Below are 14,995 nucleotides of genomic sequence, written 5' to 3'. Positions count from 1 at the left end.
GATATGCCACCTTCTTGAATTCCAGATAAGCTGAGGCTTGACACTGAAGAGACTCTGCTTCAGTAAGATGAAGCTCCATGTCTTTACAGAGCCCCTCCAGGAACAGTGCTGGAGTTACACCTTATGCTTACACTTCACTGAGGAGAAGCCTTATTCAGAGCAAGATTAGACTGGAGTGTCTGGCAAAAATGATGTTTACAGGCATACAAGTCACCAAGAGTAAAAGTACACGAGCCTACTAAGATGTCATGATAAACTGCAAAGACTTTGTTCTACACTTGCACCCTGTGGTTAATGAAAAGCAATGTAATCCTATTTACCTCAAAAAGAAAGAAGCACACACTGCATGTCACTACCACAGGCCAAATGCACACGTGTTTCTGGAAGGAAGAGCCAATGTCTTGCAAATTCACCTCCTAGCTTATTCCACAGAAACCTGTTTGGGCTTTTACAACCTCAGATGCCTATCACTTTTCAGGCAATAGCAGAATTAGCAGTAACCCAGCAGTAAAGATGAGGCACAGACATACAGTGTTAATTAGGGCCACAAAAGAGTTTGTGAAACATTTCTTTACCTTGTTTCTGTAGTTCCCTGAAACAGTGATCACATACTCTTGCTGGCTGGTTTTTCATATAGTCTAAACCATGTTTATTGGATGAACAAGCTTGACAAACAATCTGGAAATGGATAAAAGCATTATTGTGCATGATGTGCACCTGTAAATAATCAAATGCTCAAAGACATTCACTTCAGCACTGTTATGACTATAACAGGACCTGAAATAGGCAGTATTTTAGATTGAAAGTGGTTTAAGAACTTGGCTTTTCCCCATGTCCTTATATCCAATGTGCTGCTCTGTACTCCTCTAAATGATAAAAATTTAAATATTAAAGAAATCCCTGAATTACAAAAGTCAATGAACCAATGCTAACAATAATCCATGAAAAGGAGAATGATCTTACTGTGTTACTTAACTGTTTAAATCATAAGCATTTAAAGAAATAACAAAAATAGTTGCTGCTCTCTTGACAATCTATTCACAACATAGATGTCTCAACTGCATTGAATTCTGTATTCTCACTTGATTACATCACAAAAAATAAAGGCTTATTAGATGTCTTTCATATCACTAAATACTTTTTTTAAAAAAAGCTTAGCAGTAACTTAAACCCAGAATAGTTATTTTATGAAAATTGAGGAAGATATTTTTCCCTTTTCAGCTAGCATTCTTCTTTTGTACTATTTAAGAGTAGAAGCAGAAATGTGCAAACAGTGCTCCAAAATACAAAACAAGAAATATGTAACAGCTTAAAAAGTTGAAAACCAGTCTGTAGTAACACTTCAAGTTATAAAAAAAAACAATCCAAACATGTTGCTTTTAATCCATATAATTGTGCCGTAGCACAGTACAGTGTTCCCATAAAAGAGTTGTGGTGGTGCAATTGGGCTCCCTCTGTATTTGTCACAAAAGCAACCTGAATGACTAACAGAAGATGTAATCACAAAACTGTCCAACCTTTCCACACGCCCTGCAGTGGTGCCTTCTCCATGTCAGTGTGAATTCACTTGTACAGATCATACACATAGTGGCTCTAGTATCAGGGATCCAGATTGGAGCTTTTGATCCCAGTGGGCTGTCTTCTTCCTGCTTCTCTGGATCTGCCTGAGAGAACATAGGCAGAGTATCATTACATTAATGATGAAAAATAACATGATTATCAGTAATTAGAGGTTAACTCTAATAATGTTGGAAAGCCTTCTCTGATAATTTGTCATGGTCTGAAGTGTTATCTATAATTTTGTCAGTGACCATTATAATACAAGCCCAAAGACAGCTTTCAATGGGTTCAAAAAGGCTGCGTGTCTTTCAGGCTTTACCAGCCTGTTTATATCAATAGCTGCTACATTTTGAAATCTTTTCATTTTATCTTTATGCTTGCAAAATTACGAAGAGAACTGAAAAAGCTGGTTTGGGCCTTTTTGAATAAAAAATTTTAAATTCATGAAGTAGATAACATTATGAAATATCATTCTGTCCTATTATCTGTTCATTTATCATTTACCACTGTTTTATTATTCATTCTGCAATGTCTCTTGTTTCTCTAAACACCTGCAAAGAAACTTTATATTTCAAAAGGGAACAAGTCAACAACAACAGTGTTATATACCTCTTCAAGACTTTTGCTTGGATTAAATGTAATTCTCTTTTTCGTATATTCTTCAATTGACTTGGAGATGGCTTCTAACCACTCATCTCTTTCTGTAGCAGAACTGTTGGAGTGAAAATAAAAATCCATTTATTAACGTGTAAAACTAGGAATCAAGTGTTAATTAAGATTGCATTAGCTTTATTACACATTGACTTAACTCTCTTGCAATTCCAATTTTATAGACTGCCTCCAGTTCCTCCTGAAGCTGGCATTTCTTTAGCTGTCTGTGTGATGTCAGTTATTTGTTTTGACCAGCACTAAAAAAGATTCCTTTGTCTGTTGGTAGAATGTGGATTCCCTCACTCCCCTTCTACCTTCCAAGACACCCAGTGATTGTTTCAAGGCTTGTAGGTCATTTTTTCTTCCTGGTCTCTTGAATAGCTTGAGTAGCACTGGTGTAAACAGCACTCCCAGAAGAAGAGCATGGGTCTTTCAGTCCCTCTGGAGAGAGACACTGACATTTCAGCAAGCCTCTCTTCCCCTCCTTCTCTCTCAGAGTGCAATTTGTTAACACCCAACCTCGTGAAAACCCGAGCTTCTCTCAGAAAAAAAAAATACTCTCTCTTCTCCAGCCATTTGCTCTGACCAGCTTGTCCTGCTTTGAAGTAATTTGGTTTTTTTCCCCAAAATTTTTCCATCAGATTGGATAACCCAAAGAGATAAAGAGATGAGCTTACTGTACCTCATTATCCCACAGCTGGTAGATCAGTAATCAAGTGCAAGGAAAGCATTAGGCTGAAGTGAAATGGCACTGGGAGCAGGGAGAACAAAGAATGCTGGGCACAGGAGAAGCCTGCAACTATACTGGAAAACATGCAATAAAAAAGCACTTCCTCTGGCTGTGGGCACAACACCACTTGCACAAATCCAAGCTGCAAAGGGCAGCCTACTCGACTCTCCCTCAAACCACTGGTGGGTCTTACATTCATCCTTGTGAACACACGTGGCTCTGCCATCAGCTGGGCTGGGAAACAAATCTGTACTAAAGCAAACCATTGCCTCGCCCTCCCTCTGGATCAATTCACCAACTGGGGTCATCACAGAGCTGAGCAGCTACTTCTGCCAGCACCATGAAGGGTGCTCTGAGGAAGGAACAGTTTTGTGGCAGTGGAACACGTAGGCTGCTTGTTTAAGAGGTGCCAGCTTAGAAAGGGCTTCTAAAATTTAAAGCAGTATCTGCTACTGACATTCCCCGCCTCCTAAATAGTATCAAATAAATCAGTTTCTTTAAAACCAGGAGTTTAACGTGGTGAATACATAAAAAGGAAAGTTAGGGAAGAGGAAAACAAAGATTTACACAAATTAGGTATTTAACACCAATTATTGCTTAAGTGCTTTTCTCCGTGAATTTGGAAGATTTAATAATCTTTGAAGTTTAAGGAGAATACTTCAAGCCAGGGATTTGTACTGGATGAAATTTAGTACTACACAGAATCAGAAAGGACAAACCTGATAAGGTAAAGACAGGGGAAAAATCAGTCAGGCACAAGGGGAAAAGATGGTCTATTGCACATAGCAACAAATTCAATACAAAAGGAGAGGAAATAAGATACAAGCAAGGGCAAAGAAATTTATTCCTGTCTGTCTCAGTATCTCACACTCTGAGTGGAACATTTTGTTCAGTTTATTTACCTTTGCTTCCTTTTCTAGAAAGGGCAACTGGTCTGCCTTAGCTACATAACATTCCTAATTCTAATCAACTTCTTCGGCTTTTCCAAAATCTGGTTACACTTAATTAGGCTCCTAAAACTGTATTAAAGAATTAAATTTAATTAAATTAATTTAATTAAAGTAATTAGATTTAGAAGTTCACTGAGTTTTTGCAGAGTAAGCATGCCCTGATCATGTGGGGAGCGCTACATATGGGGCTGCTTGCACAATGGGCAACACCAGTTTACACCCTAATATTTCACAAGAGAACTTGCACTTGCTAGGTTTGTTAGTGCTGCTGGCCTTTAGAGTTGTTTACAATCCTTCAGAAGTTAAGAGCAAAGGCGGTGCCATCGCTCAGTGAATTGATGTAATGGTTTGCTGCAGCAAAACAGGGAGTGTTTCTTCTGCTGTCACTCCCACAGCTGCACAGCCCTAGCTGCAGGTCCAGTAGTTGTTGTATCCTTCCAAAAGTCATTTTGTTTATTAAAACTGCAGGGTTTTCTAATTTTTTTTAATTAATAATTTATATAGTTAAGATTTAGCAAAACAGTAGAAAACTCTAACCTCAGAGAGGTTAAAGCAATTGTTACTACTGGTGGAAGTGCACTAGGACCACAAACTACAACTGCCCCATGCAGTAAGCAGCAGAGGGGTCCCAGGAGGGCTGGCAGAAACATACCCCCTGTCTTGTTTCCAGAATCAGAGCCTTAGGACACCTCTTCCAGCTGAGCTAGACTTGCAGAAGCTATCCTTACCTAAGGGGAGGTCTGCCTGGAGTAGCTCTTTGCTAGCCTTAGGGAGGGGGACAGGGCCAGCTGGCTTCAGACCATGTTGGGCTGGCACAATTCATATTTACAGGACCAAAGCCTTACTTCTGTGCAGTGCTGTATTGTGCAGATGCACTGACTTGTTTCTCTGATTAAGAGATTTCTAGTACAATACTGCATTGTACTTTGGAAAACAATACACATTCCTACAGATATCCCAGGAAAACTAAACCTCAACCTACACTAGATGAAGCAGAATACTGATGCAGCTGGTAAAATTAAACCTGAAGTGACAAACACTCTTGTCTAGGCATTAATCTATACTGCTAAGTGGCTTACATTTTTATTACTAGCAATTTTTCACCAGCTAGTGACTCCCCTTTTCATCTCCACACCCAGGATCATTTCGGAATAATTTAATTTCAGGATCATTTCTCTGGTATACTCTCCACATAATGCTTATTATTTGAAAAAATACAGAATCAAAATTTGCCTCTAGTCTCTGTAATATTACTTAGAACAGTGTTGCAGTTGGGATTTTTACCTCATAGGAGTCAAGAAACTGTTATAATGAGGTGTTTTCAAAAGGAAGATGCAGGTTCTACCGACAAGATACTGATTCTCTTTGTATCCAGGATACTTATCAATAGAAAGAATATAATTAACTGGGAGAAAAAATATACACAAGTATTTACTGCTGGTTGTTTTCCTCCTACACCACAACAGACCCAGGCCTCTCTCACAGATAACAATCTGAAAACCATCATTTACACCTGGGAGCCCCAACACCATCCCAAGCAAATGTAACCTTTCTTTGTCACTGTTCTGTAAATTAGGGCTCTTGCACACACATAGCTTCCAGCAACTATAAAAATAACAGGGATTAACACTCTCCAAAAATACAAAATCAGCAACATTAAAAAGGAAAGAGCAAATCAGAGCAACTTGAGTCAATAACATGAGAATAATTCCAGCCATTTCAAGGTAAAGAAAAAAGCACATCACAAGCTCTGCCCAATTTGATAAGAACATTATATATAGGGGTTTTCCCCTATGAACTGGCATGCATGTCACAAAGTTTTTTTTTAATTTACTATTTAATCAGTTCATCCAAATTACAAGTCTATCCTGTTTTGTGGAAAGTAGGCAGGTTGGATTTCAAGATGACAATCTTTTCCCAAGTTCTAACGTTGTGGGGTTTTTTTACAGTTCTTTAAAATGACTGAATTAACAAGTGAAATGCTGTTTCAAGTCAAGCAAAGACAAATCCAACTACCTATTAATATCTTTGTGTACCTGTGCAACACCCAGTCACTAAGGCACTTCACCAGCTCAGACCTGCTCATTTTATACTGCAGCAGAATCATACTTTAAACTGTGAAGTACATCTCTTTTTTTGCCAGTGTGCGAAAGAACCATAAGAAACATCTAAATTTGTTGAAAAAAAAAATGCTTCTTTCAAGTTTTTTGTTATAAATAACTACTGCTCAGACAACTGAGTTACTTCCTTTGGCTACTTTGACAAGGTTAAACTCAGCCTACCCCTCAGCTACAGATACTGCTGTCTTTGTGCAGACATCCTCATGTTGGTATTTACAAGGTCACACAAAAAGCAGCAGCCTGCCCTTGCTCAGCTGTGCTAAACAAAAGAGAAAACATGTCTGTCTTCATTGGTATCAGAACTGTCACAAATGTCACAACATATAAAACTCCAGCTTCAAACACAGTAAAAACTATCCACAACACCAAGTCTTTGTCAAAAGCATCTTGGTGAAGACAGACTAGGGGTGCTCTGGTTTTATGGCCATGTATTCTTTTGCTGCTACATGGAGAATTTGGGTTTTCTGGTGAAGACAAGCACTATTTCAGTAATTCCTGCCATTTCCATAAGTTCAGGTTTATTGAGATCCAGTTCTTGTTTACACTGTTATTTTAGCTAGAAGAGCAGGATGACTTCTTTCAAGGTTCCCAATAACAATATCAAAATTGTATTGTCAGGCTTCATATACTGCCCTGTTAATGCATTGACAGAGCATAATCAACAATCTAAAGAACAAGGAAATACTGAAAAGCAAATCTCTAAAATTAACTGAAGTGAAACAATTTTAATTATTCTTCTCAGAGAAAAGCCGTGAGAGGATAATATTTCAATTTACTTAAAGTTTATGAAGGTATAGCTAAGCTGAAACGAAGGAACCAAGCAAGAGTTTTGCTCACTATGATAAACATTTAACTGTCTCAGGACAGCAGAATCCCTACCAGCTGCAGTCTTAAAATCCAAATTGTACAAATACCAGCCACATTTACCATAGCTTTTGTTTTACCATATCCATCACGCAGTCTTCCGTACAAGTGAGGGTGAACTGTATTAGAGACTACAAATTCATATGGCATCTGTGAAACTTACTACATGTGACCAGGCTTCCTTTCTGCTGCCTCATTTAAAAATACACTTCATTTTTTTGAATGTGAACAACAGTAAATCAGAACAAAGCCTACCTTATTTCCAGAAAGCCACTCATCATAACTTCTATTCTGTAATCGCTCTAGCCAAGGGGAACTTTTCCTTATGTAAATGTAAAGGAAACTATTAAAAAGTTCACATGGCCTGTTTGAATGTTTAAAAAAATCATTATTTTTTGTAAGACTTACCTTGCTGAAAGAATGAAGGATCTCTCTACACTTTCAATGTTCAGTTCATTCTGATATGCTTCCTGGGTTGGCTTTTTAACCTTCAGGTAAGAGAGAAAAATTTACATTCAAACTGAAATTGTACTTCTACAGTCATTTGAGTTCTACTTTCTGGAAAGTCTCTTACATTTTTATTGAGAAGTGGAACATTGGAGAGAAAAAATCTCAAACATAGGAGGTCATAAAGCAGTCCAGCAGGCTCAGCTACACCAAGATTACAAACAACCCACCATTTTATTTCACTGTGGCCCATACCAGTGCTAGAAATGTACAGGCAAATAAAGCTCAAGAGCTGTCAGACACCTTCCACTGTGCTTCATCATGCCCAGGCCCATTGCCCTCTAAGCACCTCCTGCAACTGAGCAAAAAAAAGGTACTGCTTCTGCTGCAGGACAGGATGTGTCCCACTGGTGTACCCCAGAGTGGGCATTTGCCCCACAGCCTGGGGGCTGAATCACCCTGCTAATCCTACTGAACCACCAAGTTTCAACCATAAGGAGGTTTAAAACCAAAGAGTGGTTCTGATCTACCTCGAGACATCTGATGTCCAAAAAGATTTTGCAGCCCTGCCTGTGAAAGCTTGGACCTGGGCACCAGATCTGCACTGCAGCTGGACTTGGTGCTTTGCTCTGACAGGACCAGAGACAAGTTACTTGATTCCTGAGGCAACAGTTTATTGTTCGCACTGACTGTCATGTCACAGACCATGTCAATAAATGGTGTGCATGTCCCTTATCACTACCCAGAGGGGCTCAGGGATTAACTTTTCACAAAGGCACAGAAACAAAGGCCATATCTTCCCCTCACAGTTAGCTGAGCTCTAAAAAAAACACAGAGATTTGATCCACCAGAAGCTTATCAGGCAGAGATGCCTCATCTCTGGATGTGGCCAATAAAAAGCAGTTACAAGGCAAAAAGGGAGGCAGTCTGAACAAAATACAATAATAATAAAAAAAAAGTAGGTAGACTATTCCAGATTAGGACAATGTGGGATGAAATGCAGGTGAGATGATCCTGTGGCAAGTTTCTTAGGGAAACTGCAACAGCAATCCTAGATATCCTATCATGCAAGAAAAGTTTAGCCTGCAAGACTCCTCTGTAATGTAAGCATCCTTACTATCCCTACCCAACAGCAAACATAGTGGCATTTTGAAAATCTGAAGTCCTCAGTTTAAATAGATTTAGAGAAAGACTCCTTTCAATGAAGGACTCACCTTCATTCCAGCCAATGACAGCATGTTGTTGAGTTTATACATTCCTGACTGAACTGGAGTAGTATACAACAGGGCATCATTGAACTGCAATACAGAAATAATGCTTTGTAATGACTAAAGGCTGCTTAGAGACTGATAATTTCAGATATATTTTACTGGATCTACAGAACTCACACATCACTGAGATCAACTGTGCAGAAAGACATGTATTTCTTATTATTCCACTTAGAACCCAAGAAACATTTTCATCTATGTATTTAGATAACAATAAGTGCCTATTTATATAGACACTCCTTGTGAAAATACATATTTGGCACAAGTAAACCATGTATGAATATTAAAGAACAGGCTGTCAGGAAGGACACCTTTTTCCTGTACACAGCTACACTGTATAACTACTTTAAAAGGGTGCTAGAATTAACCATTCAGACAAAGTAAACCATTCCAGAGACTCAGATATAACAGAATTAAGATGAGCAGTTTATGACTATTAGGACAAACTTACCCATATCTACCACGTGCATCTTACCAGTTTAAATCTTCCTGTACTACCAGACTTGGCTTTATTCAGTGCACTAACTAAACAGCTTTTAAGAATTTTTAATTTTCTATATTTTTCAACACATAGATCCAACCAATTTACAGCACAGAAAACACAGATCAGAAAACTGAACTGTCTCAGAAGTTTTTGCTACGAGGTTCTTTGCAAAATAACCAAATGTTTCATGAGCCTTACTAAATTTTCACAATATGGTCTATGGAAAAATCAGTTTAAGTGTCTAAGGCATAAATACACTAGCCTGCACCTTTTATATCTACAAAAAAAACCCCAAACCAAACCCAAACCAAGAAACCCAAAGTGCCTCACCACCCAAAAAAAAACCCCAACCAAACCCAAACCAAGAAAATCCAAGGTAGAGCCATTCAAACGAGCAGTATCTTGATTTGGGAAGGCCAGCTCAAGATAGCACCAGATTTTTGAGAGTATTACCTGAAATGATATAATTTACAGTTCTCTCTGTGCTTTATAGGCTATGAAGTCATCCCCAGAGCATAAGACAGGCACTTGCAAGCTTAGAACACATGCTCCATGACTGCCTAGGGAAATACTTATTTGTACTACAGTAACTACAAGACAGACTTCAGCCAGGACTGAGGAGAAATAATGCCACAAATTGCATACACCAACAGTTGCTTTATTGTCACATTAAAGAGGTAAACAAAAGGCACAAGTGGAAGCAGAAACTTCACAGCTTCAAAACAGAACAGTTGCAGAAACAGGACAAGAAGCCAGCACTTCCAGCCCAGTGCTCTGCTGAGGATGCAAGCAGAGGCTTGGGCAGGGGAAGGAGAGAGCAAGAGAAGGAAGGGAGGGAGGGGGGGTAGGAGAGACAGATGGCAGGGTGCAACAGCAGAGTTGTAAGGTTTTAAGGTCTGGTATGGCTAAGTGGAATGGAGTAACTGGTTTAGGTTTTGTACTACCACGGATAACATCTTCTCATAAAAGCATCCTAATTTTAAACGAGCATTGATCAAAACAGTACATTTTAGTGAGTTTTTAATTTAGTGGTTTTTAACATTTAGTGGTTTTTAATTAAGATTAGTGCATATGCAAGAGATATCTCTCTAAATTAGAACCAAGCAAGTAGAACAGCAACAGCTGATCCTTTTTTCCACTGCCTGAAGTTACTAGTTCCTTATGTTCGCTGTGTAATCTTTCAACCAATTAAGAGTACAGCAGTGTTAGGCACACAGCAACACACACAGCATCTTACCAGAAAAAACATCCGCGGTTGCATGACCTTCCGGGACAGCTTCATAAGCGTTCCCTCTTTTAGAAAGACCTAGTGAATTAAAAGAAGTAATTCAAAACCTGATTTTTCAGGGCACAAGTCATACAAATGAGCTGACTTTTTTATTATGATTATTATTATTATCATCACAACACCAGAAGGCCAGCAAAAGTTTTGGTATTCAAGGTCCCCTTGAATACCTTTCAGAGCAAGTCTGCTCATCTTTAGGTTCCTCTACAAGTGAGTGTGAATGGCTGCATTACAGTTTTCCTTGCTGCACTTGAAATCATGGCAAATACAAGGTTAAGCTGGAGGAAAAAGATCTGCTTGTTACATCTAGCAAGGAATCATATTCTAAAAAATCGTAAGTTTTCATCAAATAAACATCTAAAAAAAAAAATAAAAATCAAACCCACACATACAGAGAAGCAGAATTCATTTAACAAAACTGCATAATTATGTGATGGACCATTTTTCTTTTCATTATATGCAAACTTAGTATTTTGCTTGTATATCATCTGTGCTCACTTTTACTGAAATTTTCTGAATGCCATCTGAAGAACTTACCCTTCCTGGTTGTACGATCTCATGGTGTCCATTTAAGCTGTACTGAATCTGCATGAGTTTCTGAAAGTTATCCTACAGAGAGAAAAAGGGAAAAGGTGAGTAATTGCATCCATGGTTTGTTGGGTATTTCTTGCCTTTAAAAAAAAAAAAACAAAACAAAAAAACCAACAAACTTTTATCAATGAGATTCATAAGTCAAAATACTTACTCCCTGCTTCATGATGTCATTGGCATGGTTTGCAACTTCTATGACAACAGCCAGAGCATCTGAAGGATGAAAAAGTAATGCTTTTATTACACAGACTAGTTAGCATTGGTATTATGTAAAGCACAGGTACCATATTGCTCTTCCACATCATGCCAAGATTCAATGACCTGATCGTACAGTTGCTGCATTCAGAAGCACTTCCCATACACCTCAGAGTCTTTGGATCATAGTTTAATAAGTGTGGTCTAGCAAGTCATTGCTTCAACAAATATTGTCAACCATTTCTTACAGCTAATCAAAACAGTCCACAAGCAAAATTAGATGTCTAAAACAGACTAATTTCATTGTCTATGCCTAGGGAAAAAAAGGTAGCAACATTTTAACTAAGACAACACAGAGATTAAATTTTTTTTGTATTACACCACTGCCTCCAGTGCCAGTCATGGAAGACTACCTATAAAAATAATCTTTGCAGTTTCTATCTCTGTCTTTAGTTTTGCTGCATCTCAAGATAGAAGTATGAAGTTGAAATTTCTAAATTTCAACCTTTTAGCATCAGAAGGAAAACAGAAATCTCTGAAAGAAGTACCAAATATTTCATTAAGTACTGATATTTGCTAACTGCCAACTTGACTGTAATATATGCTAAGGTGTAAGGGCAAAAGGCTGTTCCATAAATAGATTACATAAATTACTAAACAGTCAGTGTATATGAGACAGAATCCATCCAAGGATTTTTATCCAAAAGCCTGCAATTTACTTAAGTAGAACCCCTCATTTAACTGAAAGCTAGAACAAGTGCTCTAATAAAATGTAGTCTCCAAAGCATTTAGCACCTTATGAGTTACTCAAGTATAGTCAGACACTTCCAATAAAGGAACTATATGTACCTAAATCCACAGAGAAGCCTACCAAACCAGGTAAAATCAAAGCCTTGCAGTTTTTTTCCTGAGAATCATTAGCATATTAGTAATGTAGATGTATATATTAGCCTTACTGTTGAGTTATATTCAGAAAAAAAGCATGTTAAAAGATAGAGCTTTCTGAACTAAAAGGTTCAGAAGGTTGTGAAGCCATATAAGAAACTCAAGGTGTGATCCAAAAGCTTCTCTTAAGTCAGCATAAGGAGAACTTTCCTTCACGATTTTTATTAACTAAAGCAACACAAGCCCGGGAGTCAGAGTTAAAAGGTAGAGCATGTATCAAAAGCATTTAATAAAAATTTAGATATAGATGTCATTATGCTAATTGAGTCTGCTGAAAAATAGCTGGTGGTCTCTAGAAAATGTCAGTGCTGCTCCAGCCAAAACACTCCCTAGCTCCCATCCACTTGAAAGAAAATTAAGGGGAATTTAACTAAATTCATTAACACATGAATGAGTACCCTAATTTTTCGTTATACTTTCCTTCATCTATCAGCTATTATATCTATTGAAAACTAAAAAAATTACCCATCCACTTCAGGAAAGAGTGAAAAATGCTAGAGAAAAATTGCTGGTTATTGAAAGGGAAGTTCCAAGATCTCAGCCAAGACTAAAGAGATCCAAACAATGGCATAAGATAATCTATAGGGTCAAAGCCCACAAATAAAGTGAATTTTGGCAGGGAAGTGCATTCCACTTGGTATACCACTCAGCTGAATTAATGTATTTAATGTATTAATGTATTTAAATGAAGGTCATCAGGAAGAATTGTATTCACAGAAATTTAGGGGTTGGAAGGCACCTCCAAAGATCATCGAGTCCAACCCTGCTGCCAGAGCAGGGTTACCTACAGGAGGTCACACAGGAACACATCCAGGTGGACTTTGAATGTCTCCAGGGAAGGAGACTCCACAACCTCCCTGGGCAGCCTGTGCCAGTGCTCTGTCACCCTCACAGTGAAAATATTCTTCCTTATATTTTTAGGAATCATCTATGCTCAAGTTTGTACCCATTGCCCCTTGTCCTATCACTAAGCATAACTGAGAACAGCAAAGAATATTATTCTTTTTCCAAGAATATTAACCATAACCAAACCTAAGTCAGAACTAAGTTAAGCTTAATTACCACAAGAACAGCTTAATGAGTAAAGATTAGGTTTGCTTTTCCTATCCAGCTTCAAAGGTTGACTAATATCAAATGCATAAAATTAACACTCTTATTGTTTAACCTTCTGTTTTACCTTTGATGCATGAAGGGACAGAAAAATACTGTGGAAGGTGTAACTACAAAAACCACAGAACTGCAGAAATCACAAGATAAAGCAAAATTTATATTAATTTGTTTTTCATGTGGTCAATTACTTATTGTGCAGTGCAAGCATTAGTTGGTTCACAGCAATAAGAAGTGCCAGACAAGCTTTTCTCTCTCTTAAAGAGTCATCATTCAAAGTATTTTTGGCTGATGTTTTAATACACTCAAGTGTGTCTAAATGGCCTAGGATATTTACTTATAAATTTAACAGTACTGTATCAGCAGACAAAGCTGTAAGAAAGCAAACTTGGCTCAGCACACCAAAGGCATTTGTTTATTGCAGTTCAATCAGCTACAACTGCACAACACTTCTAAAACTAACAGGCTTGCACAAATGTCACTAAAGATATTGAAATAAGTGGCAGAGGCTCATGCAAATGAAATGGAAACACTGACTGAGAACATTTTTTGTACTGCTGAGACACACACAAGGAAGGAAGCAGTCTGAATGTGCATTGCAATGCTACACTCAAGTTAAACCAGCTTAATCCCCAAAACTACCACAAAAAATGTTGTCCTGTCCTCTTCCATCACCAACTATTCCCTGTTTCATCCTCCTTTCTTTCCCCCCCCCACATATGGGCAAACTTGTACAAGTCACTTGTTTTTGTGCAATTTGTGACAAGTCAAACTGGAGAACTCTTGAGGTTAAATATAACCCAGAACAGCTCCTTGATTTTGTTCCCTCCTGCCACATGAACACTTGTACTGGCACAGAGACAGGAGGAAACTGGAAAGGCTCAGAACTGGGAGAGAGCAGACCAGATTGCCTATCATGAAAAGTCTACAGATGCAAGGACTGTCTGTTTCAATAGCAGTGCCCAAAATACCTGCTTAGGCTGCCTGTGGAACTTCACTTTTATCTCTTGGTTTCAGCTCAAGGGTGAGCTGATGCCACACGCACCTCCAAACTTTTTAGAAACACAAATTTGCAGTCTTTTAGTATCTCTGCTGGGAAGCTCAGAACTAAATAGAAAATATTTCTATTACTGGCTTAGCAATTTGCATGCATGTGAAATTTAGACACGTTATCATATGTACTTAAGTTGTTATATCTTTAGGTTAAAGAGACATTTATTTACCTTGAGTGTCCCTGTAGTCTGCAGATTCTTCTAAAAGATTCTTTAAATAATCTGTATAAAGAAAAAAAAATAGAGCTTTGGTTAAGAAACAAACAGCACCAGAAAGTAGTAAAACCCACCTTTTTCCCAGAAATTTGCTTTTCAGGAAGACCTGTGCCACAAAGATCTATAATCTTTGAAACCTCTCAAAGTGGTAACAAAAGGAAAACTAGTGTTACCACGATGAAAGTATATAATGATATTTTGGTCAGAGAAGAGAAAGTTATTGAATCAGTTGCCTACTCTGAAGACAAATGATAGGCTGTATATATCAATCCAGAACAAAAGAAGCAACTGAGAAATATGTAAACACTTGCAATCACATACATTTTAAGTTGGTACCAAAAAAAATTAAGATTGTATATAGTTAATGAGCACCTCAGTTATCTACATTAAGGAGTTAAGAAAAAACTGACTTCATTACAGAAGATTTGATAATGATTAATATTTTTCTATAGTGAAAGTATTATCCCCCCACATTCAAACAGGCATTTTTAGTTTTCAATTATAAATTTAGTTTCTCAACCACAAGATGG

At 37.9% G+C, this 14,995-nt stretch overlaps 1 protein-coding gene across 1 annotated transcript in view; it reads right to left on the bottom strand.

The window, feature by feature from the left end:
• FGD6 (FYVE, RhoGEF and PH domain containing 6) overlaps positions 1-14,995 on the bottom strand; it is a 75,130-nt gene that overhangs the window by 11,107 nt on the left and 49,028 nt on the right. The window contains exons 9-17 of the mRNA XM_071764698.1: positions 14,421-14,471; positions 11,105-11,163; positions 10,897-10,968; positions 10,312-10,380; positions 8,537-8,620; positions 7,284-7,363; positions 2,170-2,272; positions 1,518-1,664; positions 576-678 (exon numbers count right to left, since the gene is read on the bottom strand). Of these exons, the coding sequence (XP_071620799.1) occupies positions 576-678; positions 1,518-1,664; positions 2,170-2,272; positions 7,284-7,363; positions 8,537-8,620; positions 10,312-10,380; positions 10,897-10,968; positions 11,105-11,163; positions 14,421-14,471 (768 nt within the window). The remainder of the gene's footprint in view (positions 1-575; positions 679-1,517; positions 1,665-2,169; positions 2,273-7,283; positions 7,364-8,536; positions 8,621-10,311; positions 10,381-10,896; positions 10,969-11,104; positions 11,164-14,420; positions 14,472-14,995) is intronic.

Source organism: Heliangelus exortis, chromosome 1 (assembly GCF_036169615.1).
Source record: "Heliangelus exortis chromosome 1, bHelExo1.hap1, whole genome shotgun sequence".
In the NCBI taxonomy this organism is placed as follows: domain Eukaryota; kingdom Metazoa; phylum Chordata; class Aves; order Apodiformes; family Trochilidae; genus Heliangelus; species Heliangelus exortis.
Note: the sequence above shows the minus strand (reverse complement) of the source record. Positions and strands in the feature narration are given on the sequence as shown.